This window comes from Chamaea fasciata, unplaced genomic scaffold (genome assembly GCF_029207755.1).
Source record: "Chamaea fasciata isolate MVZ Bird 193981 ecotype frontalis unplaced genomic scaffold, bChaFas1.0.hap1 SCAF_6, whole genome shotgun sequence".
NCBI classification, from domain to species: Eukaryota; Metazoa; Chordata; class Aves; order Passeriformes; family Sylviidae; genus Chamaea; species Chamaea fasciata.
The window spans coordinates 53,567,719-53,586,679 of NW_027094091.1; the positions used below are offsets into that span (position 1 = coordinate 53,567,719).

The window sequence follows — 18,961 nt, forward strand, 5'->3', positions numbered from 1 at the left end:
GCTGTGTCTGAGAAGAGTAACGTGGCTTTAGGTGCTGCCTTCTGTTGGGAAAGGGCTGGATACGACCTTTGAGCTTGGTTTCTCAAGCAACCACACGAGGGTAGCTCAGATTTTTAGCCACTCTGGGAAGCAGTAGTTTGTGTCAGAACCTTGTTTCGATCCTAGGGACTTGTCTTCCTCACTGTCCGTGTTCTCTCTGGCTGTGCAGGCTGGGTGGCAGTGACGGCTCACGCAGAAGAGGAATTGCTGCTCCGAGCCTACACTCCCAAGGGCACAGCGTTGGTGGTGCGGGAGCCTCCCCTTCTGCCCTACATCAGTACCATCAGAGGGGCCCGGATCCCAGGCACTCCTGCCTACAGGACCAAAAAGCCTCCTTCCTTTGTGGAAAACCTAAGAACCACGGGAAGGGGTTAGCGCTTCTCGTCATCCGAGCAAGGCAGAAGACAGAACAGCCCCTGGAGAACCTTGTGGCGTATTGGTGTTCAAGAAATGTTGGACTTACTTTGAAAGGCCAGCAGGCACGTTTTGGAAAGCAGGCCTTGCAGGGGAGCTCCACGAGTCCACATCTGATCTAGCTGCTGTACTGCAGCCATCGGGAATGAACTGAGGGGCTGGGACCTTGCTGTGGGAGGAGAAACAGCTTCTCCCTGGGATCTGCATCAACTGGCAGATCCCTTTACCTGTCCCCTCTTGAAATACAGAGTGGAAACTTGCCTGCCTGACCTGGTCTGACTTTGCTGCTCATAGAGTAGGTGTTTTTTTTGCAGGCATGCTCCCTCATGTCAGAAATCGTCACCTTGTTCTTAAGGTGTTTCCATAGTTAAGGGGGTGGAAGGAGTTGAAAGGAGCAGGGAATGCTCCAGTAGGGGTATGATCCTTCTAGTGGCTGATACTGATTCAACAACATCAACCAAAAGTTGTGTCCTTTCTCTCCTTCAGCATCTGGAGCAGATTAGGGTGTGCAGTATCTTGCTTTTGGGCACAGGAAAAGTGATTTTATGGAAAGCAGGTCTGCTCACGTGCCCGAAGAGGAAAGTTTCGCATTTCACTGCTTTGATTTGGTTTTTGTAGCTTGGATACAGGTTTTTGAAATCAAGGGTATAGAATAAAACTTTTCAAAGATGCTCTTTTGTTGACCTAGTTGACAAAGTACTCTGTGTGGGCATAAGCATCTTGCTAAACACATGAAAGCTCCAGTGCAATAATAAACATGCTCAATCTGCCAAAGACAGGCAGACTGTGAGAGACACATGGCCAGCCAGTCTGCTGAAAAAGAAGCAAAGAAAGAGTATCTTCTAATCTCCTTACCATTTCACTGATGTTTTTCTCAGTCAGTACATTGGTCCCCAGAGGGAGCTCTGCTGTGCTTGGGTCCTTGGCTGTTATCCTGAAGAAGCCTGGGTGATCAGCAGAAATCACTGGCTCATTCAGCATCCTCTTCTCACCATTGTTGCCTGTGGGATGTATTGGAATTCCATTAGGGAAACCTGAACCTGTGCCCTGCTCTTTGTTTCCCCCGAGCCCCACCAATGTGGGTCTGTCAGCAGCCCCTGCTCAGGGACACTCATCCCCTATGTGAGGCTGCTAGGGCCTCCTGTGGAGCCACTTTCCACGCTCTACCACTTCCTTGACCTCTTCCTCGCCCTGTACTGCCTCCCAAACTGGGGTCTGGTGAGATGGGGTGGGCCAAGCAGGGCCACAGTCAGTTTGAGGAGCGCTGGGTGCTGTGGGGTTTGAAGTTTGGCACTGCCTTGAGGGAGTTCCTTGTCCTTGCTGGCGGCTGCCCAATTAAAGCTGTGTAGAAAATCAGTTTTCTTTGTGAAGGTCAAGCTGCTGCCAGTGAATGTGGTTCACATGTGTTCAGTCTGTGTCTAGACTAGAGTTCCTCTTGTACATTAGACAAAAATACGTGCACCCTCACCTTGAATTGTCAGGAAGTTCTTTCTACTTCTTTCTAGAAGAAAAAAAAAAACTATGGCAGCATGTTCTCCCTGCTCAGGCTGTGACTCACACAGCTCTCCTGTTTTCCTTCTGTTTCTCTGTTGTGAAAGCCAGCACATGTGTGGCCACTCCTAGGGTGTGCTTGGCAAGCATCAGAGCACAGGCAGCAAGCTCCAGATTGGCTGGATTTCTTTGTGCTGTTGGCAGGCATGACATTTGACTGCCAAAATTACTGAAAGAGTTGCCAGCAGGACTGGTGTGCGGATTATCTGTTTTTGCTGTGTTAATCTTCACAATGCTGTGATTTTCAATTTCCCCTTCACAAAAGGAAAAAGCACCATCTTTTTAATGTTTAAGAACAAGATTCTAGAAGCTTTTTTTTTTAGACATTTTTTTTCAAAATTACTTTTGTGTTGATGAAAGAGAAAGTGCCATTTATCTCAACTGTTGTAGACACACAGCAAACAACCTCTGTACAAATTCTCCCCATTTTTTGTTTTTTTGAGCAGGCCATGGATTTATCAAGTACTTTCCTTGACTTGCTCATAGCTAAATGGAAGAGCTATGTTGCTTTGTGTATTTCTTCAAAACTCAGTATCTTGAACATTTTCAAGCTGGCAAGAGGCTAAACAACTTCATGTGTCTAGAAACAGCATGAACAAGTCATGTTGTTCAGTTTATGTCTTAAGCAAGAATACTGAGAAGAATGCAAAAGAATACTGAGACGGGCCTCTGCCTCTTGAACAAATGCACCAATCCAGACTTCTTCCTGGATGAATTACATGCATCAGATGGTGGAGAGGGACTGAGAGAGAGAATCAAGATCTGCCAGAACTGCCAGCTTAATATCACAACCCAAAAGTAGGTGAAGGTATTGAAAGTTACCAAAGTGACACCTATTCCTTTTCATCCTTGGCTGTACGACAGGTGTGTGGGTGGCATACATCATGAAAAGGGACTGGTAGACAGCACTTCCCCTTTCTTTTACACGTCAAAGGTCTTACAGGCACTGTAGCTTTTTGAGGCAAAAGCCACTATAACGTTCTTTTGGGGATGATGCAATTCTGCACTGCCCGAATTCAGAGCTGTGCTTACAGGCCACAAGAGAATCCATCACTCCTGACTATCTAGCTTCCATCTTAAAAGTATCTTTGTACTGGTTTCTGTAAAAATATCTACTGCTGAGCATAATAGTCATAGGCAGCAGAGGTGAATACCCCTGGCTCTGCCTTTTTGCTTCGTAAAGTTCTCACACATTTGGTGGCTTTAGTTCTTCCTGGAGCACTGCCCGGAGTGGTGTCACTCCATTACCAATGTGAAACAGACTGTAATTTGCACAGACTGTGCCTCAAACTTTTATAGAATAGAAGTTTGTATATGTTTCCATCAGTGAAGTGTCTGGAAAAAGAAAGGTAAAAAGATTAAGAACTACAAACACTCAAAAAGTGAAGAAGATGAAAAAAGCTGGAACAAATAGAAGAAAAAAGTAAGTAGCAGAAATTGCTTAAAAGAGGACTGCATTTAGAGACAAGAAGGTTTAAACTTTGTGGTCTTACATGCAAATCTTACCACAGGAACATTTCAAAACTAAGGCCTGGACTTCCGGCCCCACAGACCTTAAAACAGTTCTAGAATGGGGTACAATTGACAAGTGTTATGGAAACAGAGGGAAATGTAAATAGCTAGAGGTTTTCTTCACAAAACTGTCAGAAATCTGTCCACAGAGCTCAAATACCATGTCTCTGTGATTTGATGTATGCTCCACAACCAAAACCACAAAGGAAAATGTACTACATCTGTTGTAAGGGTTCACCTCAACTCAGCAAGCAGTTTTTGAGATCAGAAACATTTGCACATTTACACATTTGCTAATTGAAAATAAAAATGTAACTACAAAATTAGTCCTGATTTTTCCCTGTGCATGGCAGATTGTTTGAAATTTGATTGTTTGAAGTTTGAAATTAATAAACATGTATATAGTCACATGAATTTTGAAAATTTAAATTATCTACAGTTAGAGAGGTTTTATTCTACACCTCTAGAACATTTGGTGTGGCTTTGGTTTGTCTATAAGACGAGAAAACCACTTCTACAGTACATTCTGTATTTGCAAAACAAACATTTAATTTTAGAAAAACACAGTGAAGTGAGGGAAGCCTGACATTTTTTCTAAAAGTCAAGGCAGGCAAGGTTAGAAGCAGGTCTTTGAGCTTCTACATGTCAGATTTGCCAAGACCTTGATAAAATCCTGCGAATACAAAATACATTGTAAACACTATCAATGGGACAAGAAAATAATATGTCAAATACACATACAAAAGTTCTGAGAATTTGCTGAACTTCTTTCAGTTATGACAAGCAGAGGAAAAATGGGAAAAGAGAGAAAAGAATAAAAAAAGTAAAAACATGACATCCAACAGAGGGAGGTTAACTCCACTGATATGCTGTTCATACTTTGTTACTCTTCGAGGTGAGGGGACCCACAGGCAGAGCTTTGAGCATATTACTTCTTTTTGTCCAAAGAATAAGGGAAATTTAGAGAAGTAAAAGAAATTCCTCCCAATATGTAAAACATGTCAGACAGCATGCATGCATCTAAGTCTTACAAATTGGTGCCTTAGAGGACATTTTTTTCCTGATGTGAGCTAACTGGGAAATACAGTAAATATCTTTGACTAAAACCTACCAGGCAATGAACTGACACAGAGATTCACTGGGCAAAATTTAAGATTTATCTATACTGACAAAAAAATTTCCACAGATTTTAAGAGTAGAGATTTTTTGGCTAAAACTATAGTAACAGGCAAATGCTTTTAAATTTGGGTGTCCAATCTTTATGAATCCAGCGAGCATTTTGGAAACAGTCATTTGACATCCATGTTACAGCACACCCACTTGTCGCTGGGCTTTGTGCACTCTGTGCTCCCTCCATGGAAATCTAGGACTTGTGGTTACATTTGTGCAGTACCTCCCAGGAATTCTTTTGTGATAATACATAATTCAACCTTTTTAAAAGAGCCTGTGACACTTTGAAATGCAGTGGTAGTCAGTACTGCTGAGTGTGGAAGTCATAAAAAGGAATGAGTGTTTCAGGATCGCTGGCATCCATACGGACAAGCACCTTCAGATGAGTGAAATGGAAGTGGCAGACTGCCACTTGGTTTATTGTTGCCAGTCCTCTTTGAGAAGCAGGAGCTGAGAACTGGCCAATAAGCCCGTTCACATTCAATTTCTTCAGCCTGCATGATTTATTTATATGTGATACTGGTGGGATACATCCTGAGGATGACCAACAGGGATGTCAAAACTTCACAGCAAGGAAAGCTGTGGCAAAGAAGGGAATGAACTGTATGCTGTTTATGAAAAATGATGCGATTAATTATCTTACAGCAAACCAGTAGGGGCTCTTGTGGGATGAAACCCTCAACAAATTAATAATGTGTAATGACCTTGACAAATGAAAACCCTGAGAGCTGGGCTAAGAATACTGAGTCATTGAGTAAGCAGCAGGGATACTAATAAATGGCATTTATTAGCCTAAATCCACAAGGGCTGGCAAATTCTATTCTCCCCATTCCTAAGCCTACAAAAAAAGGAAAGCTAAAGACAAAGGGGGTCAGGAGGAGGCTGAGGGATGTAAGTGCCCTCTGAAAGAGGGACATGTAGAGTGGCATGCTTGAGAAAGACACCAAAACTACAGTAAACCCAGAAATAAAACAACCAGAAATAAAATTGCTGATGTTCCCCAGCAATGCAGGCCAAAACAGTCCTGTTTGAACCATTCAGAAACTTAGGTTAGGGTTATGATACTTGATTCTGAAAAGGCAGCCTTCCAGTCAAGTTTTTATTGAGGGGACTCTATGGAAAAATTGCAGAGTGCCCTGCAGTTGGCAGGCTAATGCAGCATGAGGGAGGTAAAGCTGATGGTGGCCAAAGGAGCAACGCACTAGAAATTAAAGGAACTGGCTCAAGTGGAAATGAACACCACTGAGAATGAGCACAGGACTGTTGCACTCAAAGTTATCCATGTGTACAGGTCATTTTGCTGTCAAACTTAGAAGATCATTAAACATCTCTTACAAAAATAAATTGAGGTTAAAGCTGTCACTTCCGCTCAGCAAAGAGAAATTCTAGTGAAACAAACGAACAAAACCCGAGCAAGCCCTTCAGCACATTTTGGGCAGCCTCACTGAAAGTCAAGGTCAACCAACACAACAGGATGAAACTAACCACATGTATAAATCCTTAGAATGCTACTTCTAAGGGAAAGTATGCATTACATTCAACTAGTTATGAAAAAACCCCATTATGCTGCATGTGACTGTAATTTTTGAAAGTTATGTTCTTTTCAGTGTTAGCATGTTTATCTTGAACTGCATTATGAACATACATTGGTAAACAGATGCTTGCACGAATCTATTTCCGGTCTTGGGTTAGGACTAATGTACCTGACAAAATCTAAGTGTAAAGAAAGTGACATCGTTCCATTTTCTGCCAACAGGTCAGCTTTTGAAAAAGCATAAAGAATACTACATACGCTTCTGATATTCAACAATCTGTCAAAGTTTTATGTTGTTTTGAGTTCTCCTGAAATTGCATCACATTTACACCAAACCTCAAAAACATTTGTCATGCTGGTAAGAAGATGAAAACCTAGACGGAAATGGATATAGGTTTAAAAGGAAGGAAAACCTTCACTTTTATTGCTTTTAATCTTCTAACTTCAATTAAAATGATTTCTAAGAGAGATGCCAGAGGCTGCCTGAAGGAAATACCTTTTCTTTTGATAACATTAGTGACTGTATTTTATTCACACTGTGATAGAAGGGATACTGGTTTGACTGGGGCTAATTTACTTGGGTGCATATAAAACCTTAAATGATAGATTATTAATTCTCTGTGTTTACACAATGAGTAAACGTAATAACATTCCTGCTGATACTACCACTGACTTTTATTTATTTTCCAGAGTATGATGCATAGTGAGATCTTACGACTCACAGTTCATTTGAGCTTTGCTTTACTTCTGCTTTTACCTAAACCCACTTTCACTTGAAAGCATCTAAGCACTGCATAATTACTGAGCAATGTGGCCCAAGGAATCTGTGGATTTGTGATTGTGTAACCTGCCACTAAACATTACATCTTTACGTCCCTGAGTTGTGGATCAGATGGGATACATCTTCCTTAAGCATCTAGACATTTTCTATTTCTAGAATCTTACAAATAAGCCAGAACTATCTTGGTTGGATCTCTTTTACTTCCTGGAGATTTACTTTCTTGAAAAAGAAGGACCCAAAGCATAATTTATACCTAAACAATACTGGATTCTTTGGGGGTTTTTCTACATCTTTTTGCAAATGGAATAGTGAATTACCAGGGACACAAATAGGATTCACTGGTTCTTCAGGCAGTCAGACTACCAGGGAAAATAGGGACAGACAAAGGTAAATCAGACTGCAAATAATATCCTTCAAAAAAAATCTGGGAAAGTTTCAAAAAGGGAAAACAAAAAGCCATTCACTGAGCATGCTGTGACAGCTGAAATTCTTGAAAACAACCTAATCAGACTGATCATATCACAGGCTTTCCATTAAAACTTTTTGTGGTCAATATATGAGTAACAATGTTCTGGATTCCCACCCATAAGTGCTCCTGAGTACTTCTTTTGAACTCTGATTTCTGAAGTGATATATACCTTTCTTTACGTTTGCTCTTGGGTCCCTGAAGCTTTCTTCTGCTAAATGTTGATGCAATTTAACTTTCCAAACATAAAGTGGCCTGCTGAACTTTCCAAGTTGCTGGGAAAATGAATATTTTAACAGCAAACACAAATAACTGCAGGCCAATTATTTCCAATGCTTTGCCTCTCAAACAGCCATAAAAATAGTCAATCACAGAAATAACCATAGACCTCCAAAATTTTTCCATTTCAGTGTTTTCACCTTCCTCTGAGTGGCTCATAATGGAGATGAAAACAGCAGCAGCAAAAAACCAAAAACAAAACCAAAAACCCCAAAAACAAACAGACAAAAAAAAAAAGGTAGGGGGAAGAGCCAACCGTAATTCAAAAGAAGTCACTAATTATGGGTATAGGAGCGGGGCATGCTGAAATGAGACCAAGAACTGACATTTACGGTTCCTTGGTTCTCTATATGAAAAATTAATGTACTGTGGATCAGTGGATAAATGAATAAAGAGAGAAGACAAAAGAATGAAGCATGGAAACAAGAACCAGGCAGGCCAAGGTGATTACCAGTAAAATTGCTCCTCCTTTTGTACTTGCTCTTTCAGTGATTAGCTATTGCCATTAATTTAATCCAAGATGATACAGTGCTACACATCAGTCTAGGGATCAGTCTGATCAAATGGCAGAATCCAAGGAGCACAAACCATGACTGGCCCTCAGGTGCTCCAGGAATGCAAACAGTCCAGTTATGGCTCATGGGTGAGACCTGGGCTACATGAAGGGGATGTTCTACAGACCTTTCAGCATTAATTAAGCTACTGCATACTGGTCTGTGATGACAGTGAACACATTCTACAACACAATTCAAAAATCTATGGTGACTGCAAAAATAAATATAATTCTAACATTTTCTTTTCAAATATTTGGTGCAAGTGAAGAACAATTGTATAATATCCACAGTGATGCCTTCTTATTAAATACATTGAGTGTGGATATATTTTATATCTGTAGGTATTTGCATAATGAGCATACTTGATAAATAATTACTAAGTTACAGTTAATTGTCCAATTAATTATGAGAAAATCAATTTCAGAAGTTGAAATTGAGAAGTCTTACAAGTTGCAGTAAGAAGACATGAAGAGCAGATGAAAGGAAAAGGTAAATTCAATTAAAATGTCATCTAAGTCAACTTCATAATTTTTAAGACAGTGAAGCAGAATAGGCAGCTTCCATCCTACTGCTGTGAGATACTTCTCTGCCATTGAGATTTTTAACACCATTAGCTCTGATCCTCTAAACCTTTGCACAGTAGCTCTGTCTATTCCACAGAGACCATTAGTCTCACTGAACTCGGCCTGCTTTTCCTGAGGGAGGTTTGCACACATAAACAGAGATGCTTGAAAGCTTCTCTGTTTAATAATACATTATTGCTTTCTATGAATTGGAGCATTTTCATTCATTTTTGCAGGCTAAACACAAGGCTTAGAGCAAACACAGCTAGATCATGAGAACATATGTGATGGCGCCTCTAAGCACTGCCCTCGGCTTTGATGGCCCTTATTTGACACAGATCTATCAGCAACAAACTTCAGACCAAATTCTACCAAAAGCAAGAGCCCGGGCCAGTCTGGCTGTACAGGACTGAGCAGCACATTGGCCACGCTGTGAGGAACAGAAAAGCTCATTTAAGGTTTGCTATAGAAGAGCAGAGGACAAATTGCCCTTTCCATGAACCAGCATTGCAGTCACTCGAGCATGCCAAGACAGGAAGGGGGAAGGCAGCACCTTGGAAGAGTTCGGAAAAGTCTGATGTTCACCTTCCTTAATCACTTTAAAGCACAACCTCTACTTTTCACATGCTGCTTTCCAAGTCTTCCATATCTTAGTCATGCCTCCATGCATCAGCAGATTTATTTTTCCAACAGCACTCGAGGTGAGGAGAGACTATCTGCAGTTTTAATAATTAGCATTTTCAGATGCGTATACATTTTTAGTAAGCAGAGTGCTCCTTTCCTTGCTTTCCCAGGTAACTTGGTATACATCTCTAAACAATCATCTTTCGTTCTTTCCCACTGTCTTCTGAGGAACTTCTCCCTGTCACTCACATTTCCTTGCTACCTTAGGAGGTCTACCAGTGCGCAGTATGTTTTATTTATAGGAAAGAGAATAGACCACCTCGCTCTTTCACCATGCCAGTGTAACACGTGGTGCTCAAGGGTTAAATGAGGGTTTCCCTTCTACTCATGTGACTTTCTTGCCAGGGAAGGTGGGCTGCGCAGAAGAACAGAAATACAGACAGATATCCCAGCTCAGCTGACCATAGTTGCAGTAGCTCTCTTGTTAGAGGGTCGAAACAAGCCCAGCCATAGGCTTCTTGTTTACCACAGCATGAAAAGGGTCCTGGTTTATTCCTCTTTACAGCTCAGCCATCCCAACTCCAACCATTCACTAACTCTGGCTGCAGCAAGCTCCTACTGTAGGTTTCCCTTACAGCCTCAGACTGCTAGTTATTTCCTACTAAGCTATGACTGCATGTGTTAGCTTGCAGACTCTGAACACAGGCTTTTACCCAGCTTAGACAACGACTGCAGGCTCCAACACCAGGCTCTAACTGCAGACCCAGACTGACCTCACAACCGTGACCACCAGGCTCCTTCTTCTTCATAATCCTCTCATTGTCCCTTCCTCAAGGTACCTTCATGATTCCCCCTCCCCAGCAAACCCACTCCCTTTTATCACACTTACCTTTATTGGATACAGCTATGACTCATCAGGGGCAAGGCTGTATTGGGTAATTAACACAGTTGTTACTTGTCAGGAGTGAGGTCACCTGTATTCCCTTCTCCTACACGTGGATAACCGTACTGAGTGTAAGTCTTCACAATCAGTGTAAAAGAGGAAAGCTGGATGTGTCTTAGCACTTTTCACAGTGAGAACAAGCTGTTTTTTAATGGTTTGGTTTGTTTGCTTTTGGGAAATTACCAATTGTCGTCCTGATTCAAACATCTCTGTGTTGCTAATCACAAGTTACTGATGCTCCCAAATCAATCTTTCAGTTACTGCTCATATTGTTCTTTTTCCTTGGCGTTTTCCTATTGTGTTATTTCAGATGTCTGCTTCACCACGAACCACACACTGTCTTACAGAGTTGCACTGTAAGACACATTTTTTCACCGAAGGAAGAGTGTTGATACTGGGGTGAAAAAACTGCATAGAGTAACATTTGATGCTCAGTTCCACCAGAATGGAAACTGCAATGGTAATTCGTAAGTGAGAGATACATACGAGGTAAAAGCAAAGCCGAGCTAGTCTGAAAAATACAAGATCTGCTTTAAGATGCTCTTGGTATTACCACCCACCGCACTTATAAAACCACACCAACCACCAAGAAAACAGTGGGTTTGTACAATGTACTCGTATGCTCAGAGACAAATCACCTAATACCATATTTTTAAAGGTATTTAGGGGCAGTTAAATTCTACTGATTTTACGGAGTTACAGGTGCCTTAGCAGCTCTTGAAGTATACTATTTTCTTGGATGTGCCCAAATTACCTGGATGTAAAACAACCCCCCCAAAACAAAGTAATAAAACATTTTTTTCAGAGTTATGTGGCATTCAGGTTTGAGATGCTGAGGTTTGGTGATGGAAGGGGTGCGGGATGCTCAGAAATCAACAAAAATGTTTCTTTATGTACCTGAATTAATCCCTAATCCCTGACGCCAATGAGACAAACTGAGCCAAACCCATCAGCCCCAGCACGGCTGAAAGCAGTGCAAGGACGAGGGTGGAGAATCTCCTGGTATCACTACATCAGTGCACAGGTCTTTCACCAGCCAGGCATTACCAGCAGGTCCCAGATGGCAGTGACAGTTTCCCTTCTGGGCTCCACTGAGCTGTATTGAAATCAGCATCATCTGTCTGAACAAGCCATGCTGCTCACCAGTACTTCAGAAGGGTCATTCAAGGGCGGCTTTGTTCTGTGATGTGGGACATACACCTCACTGGGTGGTAATTATGGCCTTTGGTAGACTTAAAAAAAAGTCAGGCTTTTATGCGAGCCTGTTACAAGAGCCTCAGAGGCTTTTAAATTCATAGACATTTGCCCCTGTAGCCACGTGCCCAGCAACCCCAGCCACGCAGCTCTTTCCCATCTAGTTTTATGGTGGCACGTGACTATTTGTCCCTGGTTATTTACGGATAAAAAGGTGGCATTTCAGGGAACACCAGGTCTCCTGTCTTTAAGGTGGAGGATCAGTTCTTTGCCGAGTTCTTTCTCTCTGTACCACTTGATGGCACACTTGCATAGCACACTGCAGGCTGAAGGCAAGAGAAATCCACATGCAAGTGCTGTCCAAGTTGTTCCACTTAATTTGTTCTGCATCATGAATGTACCTGTTTAATTGATTAAAGAAATCTAACACTGTAGTATTGAGTAGGAATAAGCAGGGCATACAAAATAATTACATCAAGAAAGCCCGGTATTTTGCAATTTTAATCCCAGAAGGTTGCCTGGATAATTCATTATTATTACATTATTTCAATGTTTGGTAAGAAATTTGCCTTTGTTCTACTGAGCCCTTTCTTGCAAAGGGGAAGATTTTCCTTGCCCAATATCTCATTCTTCCTTCTAGAAGGTTTGTAGCAGGTTTGCTCATTGCATGTGTTCATGGGTGGTTCAGGGTTTTCTTCTGTCCTTTCAGTTCAAAAGAAGCAATGAATTGCTATTGAAACTAAACAATGATACCTTCTGCTTGGCTAAACTGTAGGTGGAAATTAGTTTATGTCCTTTGAATATTAAAATTATTATTCAATTTCATGTCAAAGTAACATTCTCCAGTGGTCTATTTGAGTTTAGTAATGAGTATTAAATGTTGTCACATATGCCACTGCCCTCTGGATGCTTATACATACATCAGTGAATGTTGCAGATGGTTACAGACCACAGGTAGAAACAACTTGCTGGTCTGTTGGATTTTATGACTTCATGAAGAAAGCATTGAAACATTTAGCAGCTCTTTATGGGCAGAATCTTAATGGGAAAATGTAAATGACCAAGGCTTGAAGTTGAACAATTTCAGGGACTGGGGTGAAAAATGTAAAGAGTGGCCGACTGTCATAGGAGCACCTTCTGTTCCAGGGATCCAAGTTCTGAAGGAGAACCTCAAAGGGGAAACTGGAAGCACCTCAGTACATATTACCGAGTGCCAAGTAACCCTTGTATTCACCAAAGCCTAAATCTCACCATCTTTTCTTACAAAAACTTTATCTCGTCCACAATTCAGTTACTAAAAGTCTTTCCTGGCCACGACTTTAACTGTCTGTTACTTTGACACTTCATCAGCTCCTCAAGGGCTGAAATTAGTAAGGGCAGACTTCTTGCCTTTGTTCTCTAATTATCCTTGTTAACTTCGTGAATTTCTTCCCCTCCTCCCCCAGCAATCCTTCCCTACTCCTTCAAACGCACGGGTAAAAGATGAGCTGTATGTTTAAACCAGGGAGAGCTCACGCTTTTTATTTTTCCTGAAAAAACGGAGAGCAGAGTGGGAGCCTCATAAATAAGTGTCATGGGTAGGTAGCACCTGAGAGGTTGTGAAGCGTATACTGTCCTGACTTCCTCCATTACCCACTGAATTGCATTGGCACTGATAATTGCAGCTTCAGGAAAAATAACTGCTAAACAATGATAGCAGTAAAGCCCTACAGCCTTTCTCAATTAAATTAAGTGGAAATTTAGTCCTTGAGTACTACTTCTGAAACGGGCAGAGCAGAATAAGAGCAAGCACCTGGTGGGTTGCAGGGTAGTGTAGGGCAGGAGAAACACTGCTGGCTTTGCTCTGTGACCACTGTCCCCATGCCCCATCTGTAAAGTCAGTGTCCACCTCTGCCCTAGAGGTAATATTGGCATGAGAATAAAAACAACAGATTGCAGGCTGAATCTGCTCTAACAGAGGCCATGTGAGCTGGTGAATTTAGGGGAAGGCTATTGCCACCTCTGGAACCATAATTTCTCTTCTGGTTTTGCATCAGCAGCTTGTGCTTCTACCATTATTCATTTGTCTCAGCTGCAACCTCTTGATCTTTGAAGGCTACTTTGGTATTGTTAGAATGTCCTTTCTACCTCATTTATTGCTATCCTTTCTGCTTATCCTGGCACTTTTGCTTTCTATCAACACCATCTGCAAACATCTCACATTTGCTAGCGGGTCTTACAAACTTTAGTCTTACAAATTAGGACTTTTTGTCTCTATACATACCTGTGTAAGGTGGTACTGGAGTAGTTTCTGGTAACAAAGGAAATATCTTTACACTCATTTGATGTAAATTGAAAGAATTTAGCAAATGAAAGAATGAAGCAAATGAATAAGAAGTTTTTGTCATAATACTCAGTGAATCCAGATTTTCTTCAAATAATATCTAAGAGAGCACCTACCTCAGCCTTCATAAAGGAAGAGGAACTTTACCTTAATGAACATTATTTGAGCTAAAGATGAGATAGGAAGGACAGATTTTTATGAAAGAGAACCACATGCAAATTGATAAAGCCTTTTAACTTCTTTTTACAGTGCTTAGAAACAACGACCCAAATACATAGACAGGTTTTTAGACAACCTTTACATATTGCTGTCTCAGAGATTTTGAGCACAGATTTCTGTGTCCAAATTATTCACAGTGCTTAGAAAAACCATCTAAAACTTCGGGAAACAGATAGAGCACATGGCTGTATCCTAAGAAATCTATGTGAATTCATTTTTGTCTATCATCCAAAGCTTGTCCACTGACTTAAATCTGAACTGTTCTCCCAGTAAAGTGACCAAGTTCTTCACAGTGCTCGGGTCTAGACTGAAGTTCCTTTTCTCCCTTTCATCATTTCTTGTGCCAGTTCCTCATTGCTTTTGGTGTATTTTGAGCAGCACTTAACCCCAGCACTCAGTGACACGCACTTTATCGCTCAACAAAACGTCTCTGGTCTTGTGCAAAACAGAAGTAGTCATCTGTCTGGAAGTTGCCAAGGCTTACTACAGGTTGTCATGTAGAGTCAGAGGCTGAGAAAAGAGAACTTGTCAGCTTTACCTTGATAAGCCCATGAGTGTGAAAGACATGTCACATACAATTTCCATTACAGATATCATCAGGAATCCATGAGAAGCATGAATGAGTGGAAGGAGTCAGGCATTCAAAATTTATTTGAACTGGAGTCCTTGGACAGTTCCAGGTGCGCCTGCTTTCCATAGGAATCAAGGGGATTCTCAAAATTGTTTCACAAGATCAAAGGAAGATCATCCATTTCCAAGTGCATCAAATAGCAATACAACATTTTCAGATTCCTATATCCCCCCCGGCCCCTCAAGCAATAATAAATTCTCTCACAGTAGGAGAGCAGGTTTAGTATCATCCAAAAATGTTTTAGTGCTTTTTCAACCTATTTGGGACCATTTTCTTGGTAAACTTAAGGGCAGTGTACCACATCCTCCTCACCTTTCCCTGTTAATCCACAGGTAGAAGCATCCTCTCCCTTTGTGGTGTAGGAGCGATACGGACTGCTGGTGCAGTCAGCATTCAGAGGATAAGAACACCAGCTGTCCTGTCAATAAGAGATCAAATACATGCACTGTGGCACCACTGACAAGCAGTAGATGTCACATCCTTGAATTTGGGGCTTTTGTCAGATGAGCAGTCATAATTTGAAGGATTTTGTACCTACCTTTGTACGGCAGTTTAATTCATGCTTTAACTGGTGTACAGTGGAAGAGGTCATGGAAAGAGCAGGCTAGGCAGTGGGCTAAAGCAGATATTGTCCCCCCCCAGACACTCTGCACATGTCCCACTGCTGATCAAGGGCCATCATGCAGCTCAGCATCCTTCCTGCACCAGACGTGAGACCAGCTAGGGGATTAAGGCTCGTCTTCCTGAAGAAGGGTGTTTGGTATCAGCTGGGACAGATGCAGGGGCCATGAAGCTCAAACATACGACAGTGCTTGGTTTCCAGGCACTGACTTTGTTTGAAAAGCTGACTGTAGTTCAGGGAGGAAAAAGGCTTTTGTTACTTGCATTCACGCTCTCACACAAAAGGTTCTGCATGTAGAAGCTGGTAGCAGCACAGCACACTTGCACAGGTTAAAAATACTGTTTCACTTAGGAAAAATAATGTCCTTTTCAAACCTGCACTTAGTTGAACAAGCAAGGTAAGATGTATATAAGACCTTTCAGACCAATGCTACCCATAGACAAAGTGTTTGTTCATCAATACAGTGCTAAAATAGCATCACTGCAGAAGGTCAGCAGCCCAGTTTCAAGAACTAAAGTCAGATAACGGGTAATTTTGTAAGACAAGTAGAAGCAAAGTCAGCTTGTGTCAATCAGTATGAAAATGTAATTTGATTCAGTGCAACAGAAATCAATTTTTTTTTCTCTCAGGATCTAAGATAACTAAATATCACACAGTCAGCTTAATTAGTTTCTGATATTTGTACAACTTCACCTTTAAACTCTGGGAAAAAACCCACAGTTCATGTGTTTATTCTTTGTAATTCCTTTCTGTTCTGCTTTACTTCTTAGAAGAAGGAGACTTACAAAGCTTTACTGTGGCAATAAAATCTTATTCCAATTCAGACTTCCAGTTGGCAACCAGGAGATGGAATCAATGCTCCATCAGATCCATCAGGCCATCTCTTTAGTATCGCTGAAGCAAGCTCAACAAAAGAACACAGTGAAATATATTTTCTGTAAGAGAAATCTTCCGTCCTAGGGGGGATCTTTCCTTTGTTTTCCATCACTTAAACCATTTTAATTCTGCTGCTGACAAAAAATAAGTACCATTATGGCTATAGGATTATTTTTCTCTCCCTATAATCCAACGTGAACAGCCCAAAGCCACACAGGTAGTATAGGACAAAGCACTGATTTCAACCCCCATTTAATTAACGCCATGTACCCTACACCACAATAAGCACTATTAAAATGCCAGCCTCACCAAAGGGGGCTCCACAGCATAGTGGGGTCCAGATCTATCCAGAACTGTCTTGGAGACTGTTGGCTGGAGAGAGAGGGGATGGCTGCTTTAGCTAAAGGTGCTTAAAGGAGCTAAGTGCTCCTTTAAGTGCAAGGTCATGATAAAGTGAAAGATGGAAATGTGCATGGCTCTGCATCGTGCAGTGATAAAGATGATTATAACCTCCAGTTCTCTTTAAACTTACCAAGGACAATGGGGTGAGAGCTTAGTTAATCAATCCTGAGGAATCTTTTCCTGCTATCTTTTCCATCAGCAAAAGAATGAAATCAGAAATGATGAAGATGATTCATACCCAGCAAACAAAGGTATAGGAAGCTCAAAGTGCAGTTGATTCAACACAGCTTAATTAAAGCAGGCATTGCAGGAGACATTTGATAATGCCCTCTCACATTTCTTCCTTTTGAAGTGGCTGCATCCAAATTAGATAGGGTCTTGAGGTAAAACTGCTCTAAAATTGAAGGCAAACAGCTTGTCACTACCCTAACTCTTAGATAAACTAAAAAGAAGTCAGCACTAGTATTTGGGTTCAGTGTGGTTTTACATAACCAAGAGGTTAGTCCAAGAGGTGAATTTTTCCAGGAAGTCTTGAAAATCTCAAAACTTACAAGATTCGTGGTTAACATCTCTGCAGATCTGATTTACACAACAGGATAAATTGGGAGAGAAATAGTCTGTTCCATAACAGGACTTGTTTTTGTCAGCAGTGGAATTAGAACAGTTTAAGTGATGGAGAACAAAGGAAAGATCCCCTCCTAGGAAGAAAGACTTCTCTAACAGAAAGTAGAGTTCATTTTTCGTGTATTTCATTAGTTTAAAAATTGTCTAGTTTCAAACTGCAGCTTTGGAAGTCCAGGATAATTTGCAGTGCACTAGCTTGCCAGAACTTCTGATGTGAGCTTAACTCTCAGCTCAGGTCCGGTTTTGTCTTTTTAGTCTTACTTGCCACTTTTCCTATAACTTGTCAGGTAAACTACTCAGATTTCAACTTTTTCCTGTATTGACTTCTTTCTTATCTTCTTATATCGTTAATCTTTCATGTATACTGAAATTTGGCTCGACTCTGCTACATACAGCTTACTTTGTGCTACTCCAAGGGCCTGAATTAAAATTACAACTTCTGTGTGGATTTTCCTTGGATTAGAAAGGTGTCCCAAAGCTCTAGGATTGTGTAACAGCTGGAGGAAAATGGTGTTTATGTGGGAATGTGAGATGTTCCTGTCAAGAGTTAACAACAGCGTTAATTTCTGGATGTACTGTGGCTGTACCCACATTTGGCATGGATCAGGGCCAAACATTTAGTGGCTGAGAGCAGAATTGACCTGTGAGATCACTGATGAGACAAATATTAGCACTCATTACAATATTGCTAGCATCTAATAATGAAAGAAAAAATATGCAGCCCATATGGAAGGAAGAGCATATCTGTCTGGAGCCTGCTGGTTTCCTGCACTGGTACTGTCTATGTTAAGATCCCCTGTGTATGGTGCAGCTTAGAGCAACCCCAGAGCAGCTTTAAATAATGTGGCCAGTTCTGGTCTCAAGAATGAATGTGTTGGAAACAGCTTTCTCATAGTCTGCAGTTTCTAACGTGTTAGCCAGTCTGCTTCAAGAAGCTGAGAGTGTTCAGCCTGATGTATCTGAAGGTAAAGAACAGGATTTTCTAAAGCAGTTGTGATTCATTTTGGCTATTTAGGAAGACATAGCAAGGAATTGTCTAATTAGCAAATCCGAATATCTGATTCCCTAACTGCTCTTTGGCGAGCACAAAGGGCTGGGTTTTTTTGCTAGTGTTATCTGCAGTGTGTCTTAGAAGACAGTTTTTATTTTGTTAACCTGCACTCTGGTCATTCTCAGCTCACCATCCTGTTGTTGCTCTGTGGGATAGATGTATATACCTTATGGGATGCAGAAGGTTCCATTTTAGTGTGGAAGGGCAAGAAGCAACTACGGTCATCTCTCCAGAAGCCGGCAGTCACGCCACTGTCCCTTATGTTGCTATTCTGAGAGAATGGGTAGGATGTAATTCCCTTCATCTCACACAGAAATTACTTGGCCGTGTTGACATTTGCGGCCCTCTGGGATAGCCCCAGCTCCTGACCTGTTTGCTAAACACTAGTTCAGCTGTGTCCGTTCTGTCGAAAACTATTTCCGAGCATTTGTGTTCAGCTCACACTATTTTGCAGTACCCCAGTCATGATTGTTTTCTTTCTTGAGGAAAATAATCACTCTACTTAGGCAATTGAAAAGCTGGGTGTTAAATGCCTTTCATGTCTTTTATCAGCACTGTGAGCCTGCCTTCTGTGTTGTGCGGAACCATC

At 41.3% G+C, this 18,961-nt stretch overlaps 1 protein-coding gene and 1 long non-coding RNA gene across 3 annotated transcripts in view; one reads left to right on the plus strand and one right to left on the minus strand.

Moving 5' to 3' along the window:
• NOA1 (nitric oxide associated 1) overlaps positions 1-1,124 on the plus strand; it is an 8,582-nt gene extending 7,458 nt beyond the window's left edge. Inside the window, 1 exon segment of the mRNA XM_066186402.1 lies at positions 209-1,124. Coding sequence (XP_066042499.1) covers positions 209-414 — 206 coding nt within the window. The 3' untranslated portion in view covers positions 415-1,124.
• The window catches only part of LOC136291384 (uncharacterized), a 13,248-nt gene extending 2,907 nt beyond the window's left edge, over positions 1-10,341 (minus strand). For both annotated transcript variants that reach the window (XR_010721508.1, XR_010721510.1), the window contains exons 1-2: positions 10,261-10,341; positions 1,309-1,454 (exon numbers count right to left, since the gene is read on the minus strand). This is a non-coding gene — a long non-coding RNA (uncharacterized lncRNA). The remainder of the gene's footprint in view (positions 1-1,308; positions 1,455-10,260) is intronic.
• Between the last annotated feature and the right edge of the window lie 8,620 nt (positions 10,342-18,961).